This window comes from Perca flavescens, chromosome 9 (assembly GCF_004354835.1).
Source record: "Perca flavescens isolate YP-PL-M2 chromosome 9, PFLA_1.0, whole genome shotgun sequence".
NCBI classification, from domain to species: Eukaryota; Metazoa; Chordata; class Actinopteri; order Perciformes; family Percidae; genus Perca; species Perca flavescens.
This window is the reverse complement of record NC_041339.1, coordinates 2,550,528-2,563,512: the sequence shown is the minus strand read 5'-3', so window position 1 is coordinate 2,563,512 and position 12,985 is coordinate 2,550,528. Positions and strand designations below refer to the sequence as shown.

Sequence of the window (12,985 nt, the reverse complement as noted above, 5' to 3'; positions counted from 1 at the left end):
ATCAAAGATAGTACAGAAGAAGAAGATGAAAAGAGGTCTCACTCTGTAGCTAAAACAGAAACCAGGTGAAAAGAGGATCTGCAGCAGTGAGAGAGAGCTGTGAAGTACAACAAAAATATGGTGTTTTTTGAAAATTAAACCATGTAAACCTATTCTGGTACAACCTTAAAATACAGTTATGAACCTGAAAATGAGCATAATATGGGAGCTTTAAGAAATTATTTGATTTTGAAATACGATATTTTGACGAAGTAAACAAGTTTTACAAGTTTTTTTTATTATTATTGTGACTGGAATTTGGTGACAGGTATTTGGTCCAAAATAGTTGGTCATTTAGGGCTAAAGCTTTTTTAAATATGTGATGATCAAAAGAAATGGACTAGATGGATCCAATAAAATGTCAGTGGATCTCAGGTTCTTGGAGGAAAGTATATTAGCATATTAACAAATTAGTGTATCTGTAACGTTTTCAAAAATCAGGTTAGCCAAAGAAAATCAACAAAAAGTGATTTTTCAGTGGAAAGACCGTTAGAAACTGCCGAAACAGTGAGTGACTAAATGGTCTTTTGTTTTCAAATGCATCCTTGAGTAAATGGCTTATTGGGGAGTTGGTTGGAAGATGGTTTCCAGGTACACACATTTATCCTTGGGAGTACCTGTCTCATAATAGAGAAGTTAACTAATTTACTGATGCTGGGGCTTAACAGGATCTGGTGATCTGTACCTAAAGAGGCAGCTCTAGTTGTCTTTGGCGGAATTTAACCGGTGGGACAGCAAGCTAGTACTCTGTAGGAAACAGAGTGACTGTTTATAGACAATAGTGTCTACTGGCCTCCAGTTCCCTGAAATGGTGTTTCTTTAACAACAATCAACAATCTCTGTCTCTGTCTGTCCCATGCTGTACTTCTGAGGCAGATTTATCCTTTTCATTACAGGTTTCAGTCTCTTCTCATCTCCCCTTCATTCTTCACTCACTCGCTTCTTTTTCTCATTATCTCTCTCTTACCCTATCCCTCGTCTGTGCAGCTGCTGCAGGATGCCCAGGCATCCGAGGGCCAGGTGGTGGTTCTGGAGTGCAGGGTCCGTGGAAGCCCTCCTGTGCAGGTCAGATGGTCCCGCCAGGGAGAGGAGATCCTGGATTCGCCCGATTTTCGTATTCTCCAGAAAAGTGAGACATTCTTCTTTGTGGTCATGAAGCGCATTGTACAGCAGCTGAGTGATTTGTAATTATACTTTTTAATATATGCAAACCAAAATATTTCTCTTTGTCTTCTCTTTCTTCCTGCCTATAATATCCTGTGAATCAGAGCCTCGATCTGCAGCTGAGCCAGGTATAACACCTCATTTGCTTTCATTTTTCCAACCACAGTCAGTGGTTCAAATTAGAAATGGCTTACTAGATGTGTCTGGAGACTCAAATTGAGTTTGATTGCTTTCATTATTAGCTGCATCCTTTCACTTGGTTACGACTACAGCAAATCACAAGTTAATAAGTCTGTGTTTCACAGGACACTCATATCACACCCACTACAGTCAGAGGGAGTCCCTGGGAAAGTCTGAGAAACCCCATCACCCGTAAACTCCAACACATAAACACAGACAAAATCACAGATAAACAATGATGCACATGCTAATTTCTCACCTGTGTGACTCGGGGAGTCGTTTCAGGTGTTACTTTCAGGCTGTGAGTCACTTAGACGTCCCTGAACATCTGTGCTTTAGTGCTTCTCTGTCTGTCTGTTCTTCATGAGTAGTTAGATCCAGGCTTTGTATGTCCGACTATGAATAGTGACTCACCAGTCTATATGACATCATCTGTCATCAGTCTACAGTGTACATAACTTGTCTTTCTCTATTATATCTCATTACAAACAAATCAAGTGTCAACATGTCACCCCACTCCACACCTGCTCAGATCACTGTTCATCAGTGTCAAAGCTTTTATCTCTTCCCATATAAATCTAACTTTTAGGATCACAAACAGTTTGGTCATTAAAGGTTTATTAATGGTGGTTGTTATTTTAGAGGAGATCTGCACCCTGGTGATAGCTGAGGCCTTTCCAGAGGACGGCGGTCTGTTCTGCTGCACTGCGTCCAACCCGTATGGCTCTGTTAACAGCACAGCCCAACTCACCGTCACTGCAGGTGCGTGCAACACAGACAGAAAGAGATGCTCAGCATATTGTTACCAGGCAGCATCTAAGCAGCAACAAGCAGCGGGCACCACACCTGAACTTTAAAGCCAACGTGGGAGTGCCTCAAGATGCACTTTGTGTTAATCCTAGAGAAAACTTAATTTAAGTCACTGGAAAAAACACCCACATTTTGCCTGTTTTTACAAAGTCAATACACAATATCAATACACAGTCAAATGTGCCAAAAGTTGGTTGAGCATTCCTATGTCATTATTAGTCATGAACTTCTGCTGCTGCATGGTTTCAATAGGAATTTGTGTGTGAGTGTCTGAGTGCAGGTCTACAGGGTCATCAGGTGGACACCCGCTCAATAATAGGTGTTCTGTTGAGTTGAGCCCGCGACACAGAAAAGGCTCAACAGTTAATTCCAGTGTCGCAGAACCACCCTCCTTTTTACCTGCCTCCACACAGTCAAAACTGCCCTAACTAGCAAGTTATATTCACCTTCGTCTAAAACACCAGCTAACATCATCAGTTAAGAGCGTGCAAGCAAAACCAACCAGTTACCAACATGTCAAGCTAACTAAAATGTTGCTAGCCTCAGCAACATGCTGCTCAACCCACCAAGCAACATTAAGACAATTAGCCTCAGCTACCTCACCTTGGCAAGCAACAAATCATATACTCCTGTCTACTATATCCTGTTAAACTAACTACCATGCTAATTACACATTTAGCTAACTAGCATGCTGCCTGAACCACAAAATAAACCAAACAGCAAACAACATTTTAAACCAGTCAATATTTACAATAAGTTAGGGTCTTGATAACTAATTTCCCTTCTTCTAACGTGTTTGTGTGGAACTATTGAAAACTGTTGTTCCATTCAGACAATATTAAGACTTTTGGGAGCACTTTCAGATGAAGCTGTCAAGCATAAACCAACTCTATGCTTCAAAAAGGTCCGATCGGCAAATTTTCTCATTTGAATGGTATTTTTTCCACAACAAATGTAACTGGCAAATGAATCAGGGCTTGATTACATTAACCTCAGACTATCCAGTAAAATAATTCCCTGGAGGACGTGTGGTTTATGACCAGTTATAAAAGTTGACGTCTGAACGAGATGACCATCTTTTGTAAGGTTTATTATTGTGTAGTCTGTATGGGGGAGGGGTGAGAGGTGTCAGTTGATAAGCAGCTCTTTGTGAGTACAGCAGGACATTAATATTTCTGTGTGTATATTTTAACAGACAGAATTGTGTATGTACTGTAAAGGACTCACAGCACAGTTAAGGGAAAGGCTGAATAAACAGGAATTGCATCAGTCTGACTGGACCCAGCTGCTACTTTAGGCCAGATCAGCTGTGACACAGTCTTGTGTGTGTAATCTGCACAAAAAAACTAAACATTAAAGTCCAACATTTTCCACTTTTCTTTTGTTTGTTTCCTTCAGCAGCCGAGGACTCATCCAGTAATGGCATGTCTGGTGATAACTCAAGGTTTGAGGATGTGGCAGCCTTCCCTCCTCCTCCCCCACCCACAGAGATCAGCCTCCTAGAGCTGCCACCCAAGATGCTGCCTCAGCCCGGCGCTTTCCTTATCAAGGAGCTCGAGATCTGGCCTGGTGTGTCATCACAGACTCCAGTACAGATGGGCTTAGAGGACAGGAATAAGGGAAAAGGGTCTATACAGAATGGTCAACCCCCAACTCCATCATCACCACCAAGCCAGCCTGCACCTCCACCTCCACCTCTGCCACAGTCTGACCCTACGACACATGTCCCAGTCACAGCCCAAAGTCCTGCCCAGATGGCACCAGACTCCCCTCCATCCCCAGGCGAGCTGTCTCCATCCCCTGGGAAGGACGGTCCTCTGCTGCCTACCAAGCCTAAACCAAAGCTGTGAGTACCTGCCGTGTGCCCATGTGTCTGTGCCCAGGGGGCAGGCTAGTCACCAGGGAGGGCTTGTGGGAGGGAGACAGGCTTCCCAGCCTGTCTGAGGTCGGGTGGAAAAGATAGTGTCTCAGTTTTGTGAAAGTGTTAATGGTGGGAATCCCAAGCCTTTTTAGAACAAAAGCATTCCCTTGCCTTTATGTTGGTTTCAATTTGGCATCATGTTAGCCAGGGCGGGTCTGCTAGCTGCTTTCTGTCTGTGGCTGTAAACAGATCTGTGTAGCTTTTGCTGGATGGCTCCTATTGTTCTGTCTGACCTCGGCTGCATGCCCAGCCCAGACCAGAGCCATTGTGTTTTTTCCCTGAGCACCTTTCTGTAAGCACTATAGAGATCAGGTAGGATGTCACTGTTATTAGAAGGGAGTTGGGCATTGAATGTTTTTTTTTTTTCAATGATCCTGTGTTTTGAGATGTCTGCCGTGGACAAGCCTCTTGGCCTGCATGGATTTTTATCTCACTTGCTGATGCATTTTGCATTTGCAGTTTTGCCTTAATCAGAAAGAATACCGTAGACAAGAAATAAGGAGAAAGAAACAGAGGAGGAATAGAAGGTCCAAGTTCAGACTTGAAGCAGAGCGGTTGGGATTACATGGCTGCCATCTTTATCCACAAGGCCACCAGGATGACTCACTAATGCATTTCTGATGATAAATGACAGCAGACCATACACAAATGATTGTACTGTGTATACTTTCACTCCATTGGTTGGTTTGGAGATATGTTTTTTCTTACCTTCTCTTTGTGGATCCTTTTAGCCATGCATGGCTATGTCCGTCTGTCTACTGGGTTGGTCGCACTTTTCACCACTTTGGTCCAAACTGAAATATCTTTTGTAAAAGGCATTCATGATTCCCAGAAAATGAATCTTACTGATTTTGGTGATCCCCTGACTTTTCCTGTTGTGCCACCATGAAGTTGACTTTTGTGGCTCAGAGTAAAATATTTTTAAAAGTATTTGATGGATTCTCATAGAAGTTGCTACAGACATTTATGTCCTATTCAGGATGAAGTGTAATAACTGGTGATCCCCTGATTTTTTCTCTAGTGCGATCAGCATGTCAAATTTTCACTTATTCAGTGAAATATCTCAACATCTACAAGATGGATTGGCACTTGAACATTCATTGTTCCCAGACGATGAATCCTAATGAATTAAGTAATCCCCTGAATTTTCATGTAGCACCACAAGACAAAGTAAAATATTTGATCCCCTGACCTTTCATCTAGCGCCATAATCAATATTTCTGCTTATTCAATACTTTGGTTTGGCTTTGGCCTCAGCTTTACTTTGTTTGGTGCTAATTAGCAAATATTAGCATGCTAACCCACTAAACTAAAATGGTAAACATTACACCTGCTAAACAACAACATGCCAGCACTGCTGACATTAAACTTTAGCTCAAAGCACCACTGTACCTAAGTATAGCCTCATAGTGGTAGACTCTTTGTTTTTCACTCTTAATATTCCCCTTGTAGTTTGGCAAAACTTAATTAGGTGGGGGGACTTTTTTGGGAGGTTTCTAATATTGCTGTCAGAATATTAAACAATGCAAGCAGTATATCCCATCAATAGCAGATGCTTAACAGTGTTGCTGTGCGAGTTACGACAGGCCGCATTTAGACTAGAGTTTGGTTACAGTGCAGTGAGGCTTGGTTCTTGCGTTGCACATGCTTTTTCCACTGCATGTGTACTGGACTTGGTTACCGCTGATGGATGCTACAGAATTGCATATATGTTGACATAAATGTTATGACTTGTTTATTCTGTGCTTCCAGAGCTGAGAATATAGAGGAGGAGACAGGAAATTACAGGTAAATGTTTGGCTGTGAGGTTGATGCTCTGGGTGTGAGTTGAGTGGCGCCACATGTAGCCTCACACAACAGTAGAAATTATGTTAAAGCACATACCTTTTCTGATTAATTTCTTTACAATATTACACTGTAGGATGATGAAACAGAGGCAGCAGTTGGACAAGAGCAGAGTGGAATCATCTGATCATTTACAATTAACATACTGTGAATTAATTATGCACATTTGTCGCGTGCAAAAACAAAGTTACTGAGATTGATTTTACGGACGTGACAAAGATGGAACAATAATCTGACTTTTATCTCTAGATCAGACTTCAATGCTAGATAAATGAGGCAGAAATCTGCTTTTCTCTGTTTATCCACACTAACAACGTCAATACACTGCTAAAAACAACCAGCTCCCAACTGTGAAGCAATTAGAAAGCATAGGCCATCCCTCTCCTGCCCTCTCACCTTTAAATTCTATAATTACACAGTAAAAACAGCAGCCCTGCCATTAACCAGAGGTCATGTTTCTGCCAGACTGCACTCTGTTTCTTTAGGTAACGTGTAGGAACAGAGTCTGACCACTCTCAACCTAAAACCTCCGAGCTTATCACTGAGTTCATCATATCCTGTTTGTTGTGTGGCACATCCCGTACAGACTGCTCAGTTGTTTCTACTCTGTGCGCCACATGCTGCTATGAAACATCAACATGGCACAGCAAAGCCTGCAGCCTTTAAAGTGCTCCTAGTTTGTTACTTTAATTGCTTTTTTTGCACTTTTTATAGGAGTTCTCTTTAATAAGCACCATGACTTTCTAACAATTTGTTGAAATGCTATAAATTCAACAGACGGAGTGGAAACTATGATCCTTATGTCGTGTATTTTTAAGATTAAGGCGATTTCATTAAATAGATTAATTGTTTTGTTGCATTACATAAAGGCAGTGAGGATTAGTATGGGTGGTGGTTTTATTATCTGAGCGAACAGCTCACCTAGCTTAAGGCATGAGTGTCTAGACTTTAATACTTATTGAGAATTATTTCTAAAGTCTAAAGTTTTCTGGTTTTCTCTACATATAAGCTTTTACTCTCAAGGAAATGTTACTCATATGCGGATATCCAAAAAAAATTATTCTGAAAACCCTGTTTTCACAGCACCCATTATTATTTATAAAGGGGCAGCTGAATTAAACAACATTACAATTGTAACACCAGTGTTTATAGCTATTGGTGAGATGAGTTCATGTTCACAAATCTAGAATGTATCGTTCCAAATCACAGGAATAACAAACTGGAAGCCTGTGGAAGGGATGATTTTTTGATTCAATAACACTGAGCTGATGAGATGGAGGAAGTCGTTGTGTGAATTGGCAGACAGGAGGGACTGCAGGAGACCTGAGTTGTGAAAACAGACCTGCTGTTTTTCTGTGCTAAGGAAGAAGCAGGGTCGGTAGGTATTTGGGTTTGATGCCCGGCGTTGATGTCAAACGTCAGGATAAGTATCAAAGGAAATTCTCAGGGGAGAGGCTCAGATTGGCCAGTTGGATCTGAACCAACCGCCAGGTTTGGAGAGAAAGCTGAGTTTTACCACATGGTAGAGAATAGATAGACTGCAAATTGGCAGCATAGTCTAATTTTATGTTCCTCTGGAATGCAGTTTTTTTTCACAGCATTTTGTTAGTAATTCTACACATAGAAACAAATAATATTTGGGTACTTGCTATAGTTGGCAACATTGATAGGTGTGTTATTTTCAGACTACCGTAAGCAGGATAAAATATAAAAACCAGTAACACTGTCAGTGCTTTAATTGCCCTCTCATAAACTGCCCCCAACAATAAATATAGAAAGCAAAACTATTGTGCTAAAGTAACATTTTTCTTAAAGCAGACGTGTTATGAATGGCAACTTAAAGTTATCCCGGGATTGAAGCCTGTTTGATTGTGTGAGATGGAAGATGAACTCGGGTTCCTGCAGAAGGGTCTAAATAAAGATCTGACAGGATTAATTACCCTCTGAGAGGATACTACGAGACAAACCAGGGATGTGCACAGACATTTGGAGGGGCTATTGCTCTAATTTGGAAAAAAGGCACTGCACTCAATGATTCTGGTTGGGAAAACTAATGTTATGATTTGGCACCATAAATAGTATTTATATATATATATATATATATATATATATATATATATATATATATATATATATATATATATATATATATAGTAGAAATTACAACATGACTACAGTGCATTTATTATTGAATCACACATTTGTTTTTAATGACTTATTAGCCAACTCCAACTTAAAGAAAATGCCCCTGATAAATAGGCCTACTTCAGATTAAATTAATAGTGTAGGATGGTTGCTTGACATAATCAAATGCTTCACTCACAGCTGGTCTGCTGTTGCTTTAGCTGCTTCTTTGAGCTCTTTCTCTCTCTTCTTCAGTCATCTCTGTTGTGAAGGCATACTTAAGCACACAAAACTAACATTAGGCTATATATTTTTTTTTTAAATGCAAAGTTAATTACATTAACCAAATAGGGACATTAACTTATCATCTCATAACAAAATAAGAAAATCACTTTCACTAACGTCACATCTGATTGTTGGTTGAAAACTCACATAACATATTGACTGTAAACAATGTATAACCTAGCATGATTCAAACCATCACATCCCTGAGCCCATGGATGTATGCTTGAGCCTAATGCTGCGTTCATGCCACCTGGGAATAACAGGGACCAACCCCATGATTATGTTGTTTTTCCAACTGGCAGTGTTCACATGGTCGGGATGCGTGTTCTTCTTTTTCTGTTGTATTGGCGTTTGGCATAACAACTGCATGACTGCCACCAACTGTTGGCTGTAGCCTAGAGCATCAGGTGTGTGAAAACATGGAGGCCACAATAACAAAAGATTTGCTGCTGCGTCACCAACTGGGAAACTCGGTTAGCAAAATCCAGCCCCAGTTTCCCACCTCTGATTCCCACAGGAAGTGACGTGAATGGTGACGTTTTCACTCAGAAAAATGTTTTTCCGATGTCTATGAACCAAGGGGGTAAGCTTCGCTTCAACACTCGAGCCATCATGGCGCCATTTTGTTGCTAACTGGCCATCACCTCCTGTTAGCATTCCGCTGACCGCCATTTTTTTTTTACGTCACTTGACTGCGAATAACTTTACATCTGAAGCGTTTAAAGACTCTATTTGTCCGTTGTTTAGTTCCAAAGAAACACGACAATGTATAAAAGGCTTCATTACCTTGTACCTCACGTTATGGCTCCGTAGCAGACGTTTTTGTAAAAATAAGCTAACGATTGTGTCATAACCAAGTGACTTACTGTCGCATGGTAGAGGAATTACCGTATAGTACAGGAGAAGCTCGCAGGCAGTTTCGACTTACATGAGATGTTTAGGTTTAATTACTAATGTTAACTAGCATGTTAGTGATCAATAATTAGCCTGTGCCCATGTTATCTCCGTACATATACCTACAGTCTCCGTATCTGTAAGATTGGGAATGATTGAGATTTCTCTTGGCACAGCTACCAGAAGACTTACAACTTTCAGACACGTTGCTCACGTCACATTCTCTCAGTTGGAGGCTGCGCAGTAAAGCTGGCCATCACCGGAAAAGTGCTTCTAATAGCCTTCACTGGTCTCCGTCCAGAGCAACGGGGTCTATTGGTCCATTATATACTGTCTATGCTATGAACGCAGCATCTCTCTTCTCTACAGAACGCACACTAATGTAATGGACGTAACGTAGCTACATTCGTCTGCTGCTGCTACATAGGCTGTCATTAGCTTTGGTTGATAACGTAGCATTTTACGTTAATATAAGGCAATGCTGAGCGACGTGATGCACAAGTTACAAGCTAAAACTGCACATTATTCAAAGCCCAAGTGGATATTTTTGGTTACTATTCACAGGGCATTTGTCATAATCCCCATAACTTTAAAAACTCACGTGAAGGCAGAAGGGCTTTCCCTCTTCCATATGCGTTGCATGCTCCGTGTGTGAGAATATAAACAAAGTCACGTGACTGGGGGCAGAGGGCACCGCTGAGGGAAATATTGGATTATATAGCGGTTTAATTTGATTTAACTTTAGTAATGATGGGCGTATTATCATATTGATCCAGCCACAACAGCAAAATAAGACAACAAAGAAAGAAAAGTTTATTTAGGCTCTTTCGCCAGAGGGGCACCTAAGTCAATCAGGGCAAACGGGATGTTGCCCGGGCAACAATAGCCCTACCTGTGCACGTCCACAGGTAGGACATGCACAAACCATACTTCAGCTTCAGCTGAGACTTTGCATCTCAAAGTAAGGTCATTGCCATGTTGTACAGAGTTGTGGTCACTCCTGATTCAACAACACAACTCCCCTTTGTTCAGGGCATCAACTGTACACACGTAACCGTCTGTAAAGCCACATCATGATAGACTGATAAATCTGTGTGTGTGCGCTCATGCACTTGCATGCACATGGGTGTGAGTGTGTTTTGATGGGTGAGGTGTCAGTGCTGCTGGTGTCCAGTGGCAGCTTTCCTATATTGATAAAGGTACATGTTTGCCTAGTGTGACATTTCACAAGGACGTTTTGCGTTTCTTGCATTCATTTCGGTGTAATGACATATCCTTGCTAGTACAAGAGGTGGCATGTGGTTGTGTGTTTTCAATTTTTTTTACATCCAGATTTTTTTATGGTAGCTTTGCTGTTGGGATAATGCTTTCCTTGTGTTGTTAAGTCACTTGTAGACCTCCAGTTTGGAGGAAAAGTCTACATATGATGCAGTGAAACATTAAGGCACTATAGTGAGCAACCGTTTCAACAAACCACTTCACTGAGACTAAAAACAAGACCACAAGACAAAGGAGGAGACAGTCAAAAGAGTCAAGCTAGTGCAACACGTCGAAGGTGTGACCACAATGATATCGACCGTGATAATAGGGGCAAAGCATTATATTATAGGGTGGGATAATGTCTGGGTGGGCGTCACACACCAAGCACAAGTAGCAGAGGCAACAATTATCCTCGAACCATTCCACAGCTTAATCTCTCTTTCATAAGACCAGGAATCAACTTTGACAGTCGAAATTATTCTCTTGCACGGATTTCATTCCACACAGCGCTTTTTATGTGTCAGCTGAACTCTTACCAGCAACGTGTCTGTGAATTTTTTTATGCAGCTCTACAGTATGTTCATTTTAACTCAGTATTCTAAAATTACCGATGATGTAAAACAGGCACACATCGGCAGTCAACAGGACCTCATTTTAGCCTTTTCTCACTACACTGAGGGTCTAGAATAATTCAGGTTCAAGTTTTGTGCTGTTCAATTGTTTTTAATTACTGATTAGGTTAGTAGAATAAAGCCAGACGGTGAAAAAAGAGAGACAGAAGTTGTGTGTGTGTGTGTGTGTGTGTGTGTAAGCAGTACCTGCACTTGATTATAAATACCTTTGAATTGATATTTTAAGTGCAGCTGAAACAAAAGTAGCCTGGGGACGGAAAGTGGAGGTCTAATGCACATCTGCTTGTGCAAAGGGAGGAAGTGGAAAGTTTCAGACTGAGGGAATTACATGGCAGACAGTGTGCAACAATCAGCTGTCTAATGTTATAGATCGGAAGTTACTGTCAAACCTTCTTAGCATGACCCACAAGTACACAAACTCACTTAAAGGCTGGGATTGAATCAGATGAAAATCATGTTTTAAAGGTCCCACATTATGCTCATGTTCAGGTTCATACTTGTATTTTGGGTTTCGACTAAAAAATGTTTACATGCTTTAATGTTAATAAAAACTCATTGTTTTTCTCATACATTCTGTCTGAATATACCTGTATTCACCCTCTGTCTGAAACAATCCGTTTTAGCGCCTGTCTCTTTAAGCCCCCCTCCCGAAAAAGCCCTGTCTGTTCTGATTGGTGCCTTTCAGGTCCGGGTCTTCTGTATCTGCGCTCTTGAAGTCTCTGCACCGTCATTGCAGCCGGGGAATGACTGTAACTGCACTGAGGCAGCACCTTCTTCCTACAGTATATATAGTATAGTTGTGACATCACAACTGTTTTGATACTTTCCCAGTATTTATATAGCACCTCGACCTGCTTTATAATAGAAAAAACATATAAATATCACTTTCTACAATTTGGGACCTTTAAGTATAGTTAGCTTGGAATCATTATTTTTGACAGCAGAATTATGTAAAACGATATCATAATATGATTATATCATCATAATACAATTCTGCCAAAAGTCAATATAAGTTGATATAATATTGAATTATTGCCCAGCTGTAACTCACACAAACACATAGGAGCTTAGAGCAACAGTGTGTAAGTTACGCCATGTGTGCCACTTACCAACTTTAATGTTTCCAGGCTCTGCATACTTACATACTGCAGTGATAAATATGAGCAATGGTCTGATCCACTTTTATGTGGCCTGTATTGCATGCAGCTTGACCTTATACCTTTCAATCCTTGTCCGCTGACATAATTGCCATACCACTGAGATTAAATGACTTCTGCAGTAGCTCCAAACCTCTTTAACCCCAGTGAGGCTGTTGTCAGGGGAACAGCATACAAACTGACGGCAACAAACAGCTCTTTGCCAATAGCCATCATCAGTCTCCCACTGTCATACACACACACACACACACACACACACACACACAGAACTTGTATTTACAGTGTGAAGATGCAACTGGTGATTGGTTGTTTGCCCTCTGTCCCTCTGTATTGTGTTTAGTTCAGACTACTAGTAGGACTAAGTAGGACTTTTCAGGCTTGTTGCATTCAATTTAAAGCAGGATCTATATGCTCTCTGTGTTGCGTTGCTGAGCAGGGAGCTCTGGCTGCCAGGATTGGTCGCATATCTCTGCTGTGACTCAGAGCTTCCTCTCAGCAGTGTGTTTGTGTTTACGAGGTGTAAGTCATGAACTCTCTAATGAAGTATTAACAATCACTTTCTTGTCGAGGTGTTGCTTGTGGTTTTATGGAGAGCGGGGAAACATGCATGTTAAAGAACCACATATGGTACTGGATACACACTGAGAACTTGTGGTTCGTCATCATCAAACGTC

The 12,985-nt window shown here is 41.1% G+C and overlaps 1 protein-coding gene across 6 annotated transcripts in view; it reads left to right on the top strand.

The window, feature by feature from the left end:
* The window catches only part of palld (palladin, cytoskeletal associated protein), a 56,037-nt gene that overhangs the window by 25,385 nt on the left and 17,667 nt on the right, over positions 1-12,985 (top strand). For 4 of the 6 annotated variants that reach the window (XM_028586667.1, XM_028586666.1, XM_028586669.1 and 1 more), the window contains exons 7-11: positions 1,027-1,168; positions 1,308-1,331; positions 2,026-2,145; positions 3,592-4,039; positions 5,867-5,902. In XM_028586667.1, the coding sequence (XP_028442468.1) occupies positions 1,027-1,168; positions 1,308-1,331; positions 2,026-2,145; positions 3,592-4,039; positions 5,867-5,902 (770 nt within the window). The remainder of the gene's footprint in view (positions 1-1,026; positions 1,169-1,307; positions 1,332-2,025; positions 2,146-3,591; positions 4,040-5,866; positions 5,903-12,985) is intronic. The other 2 variants (XM_028586664.1, XM_028586668.1) reach the window with 2 other exon arrangements.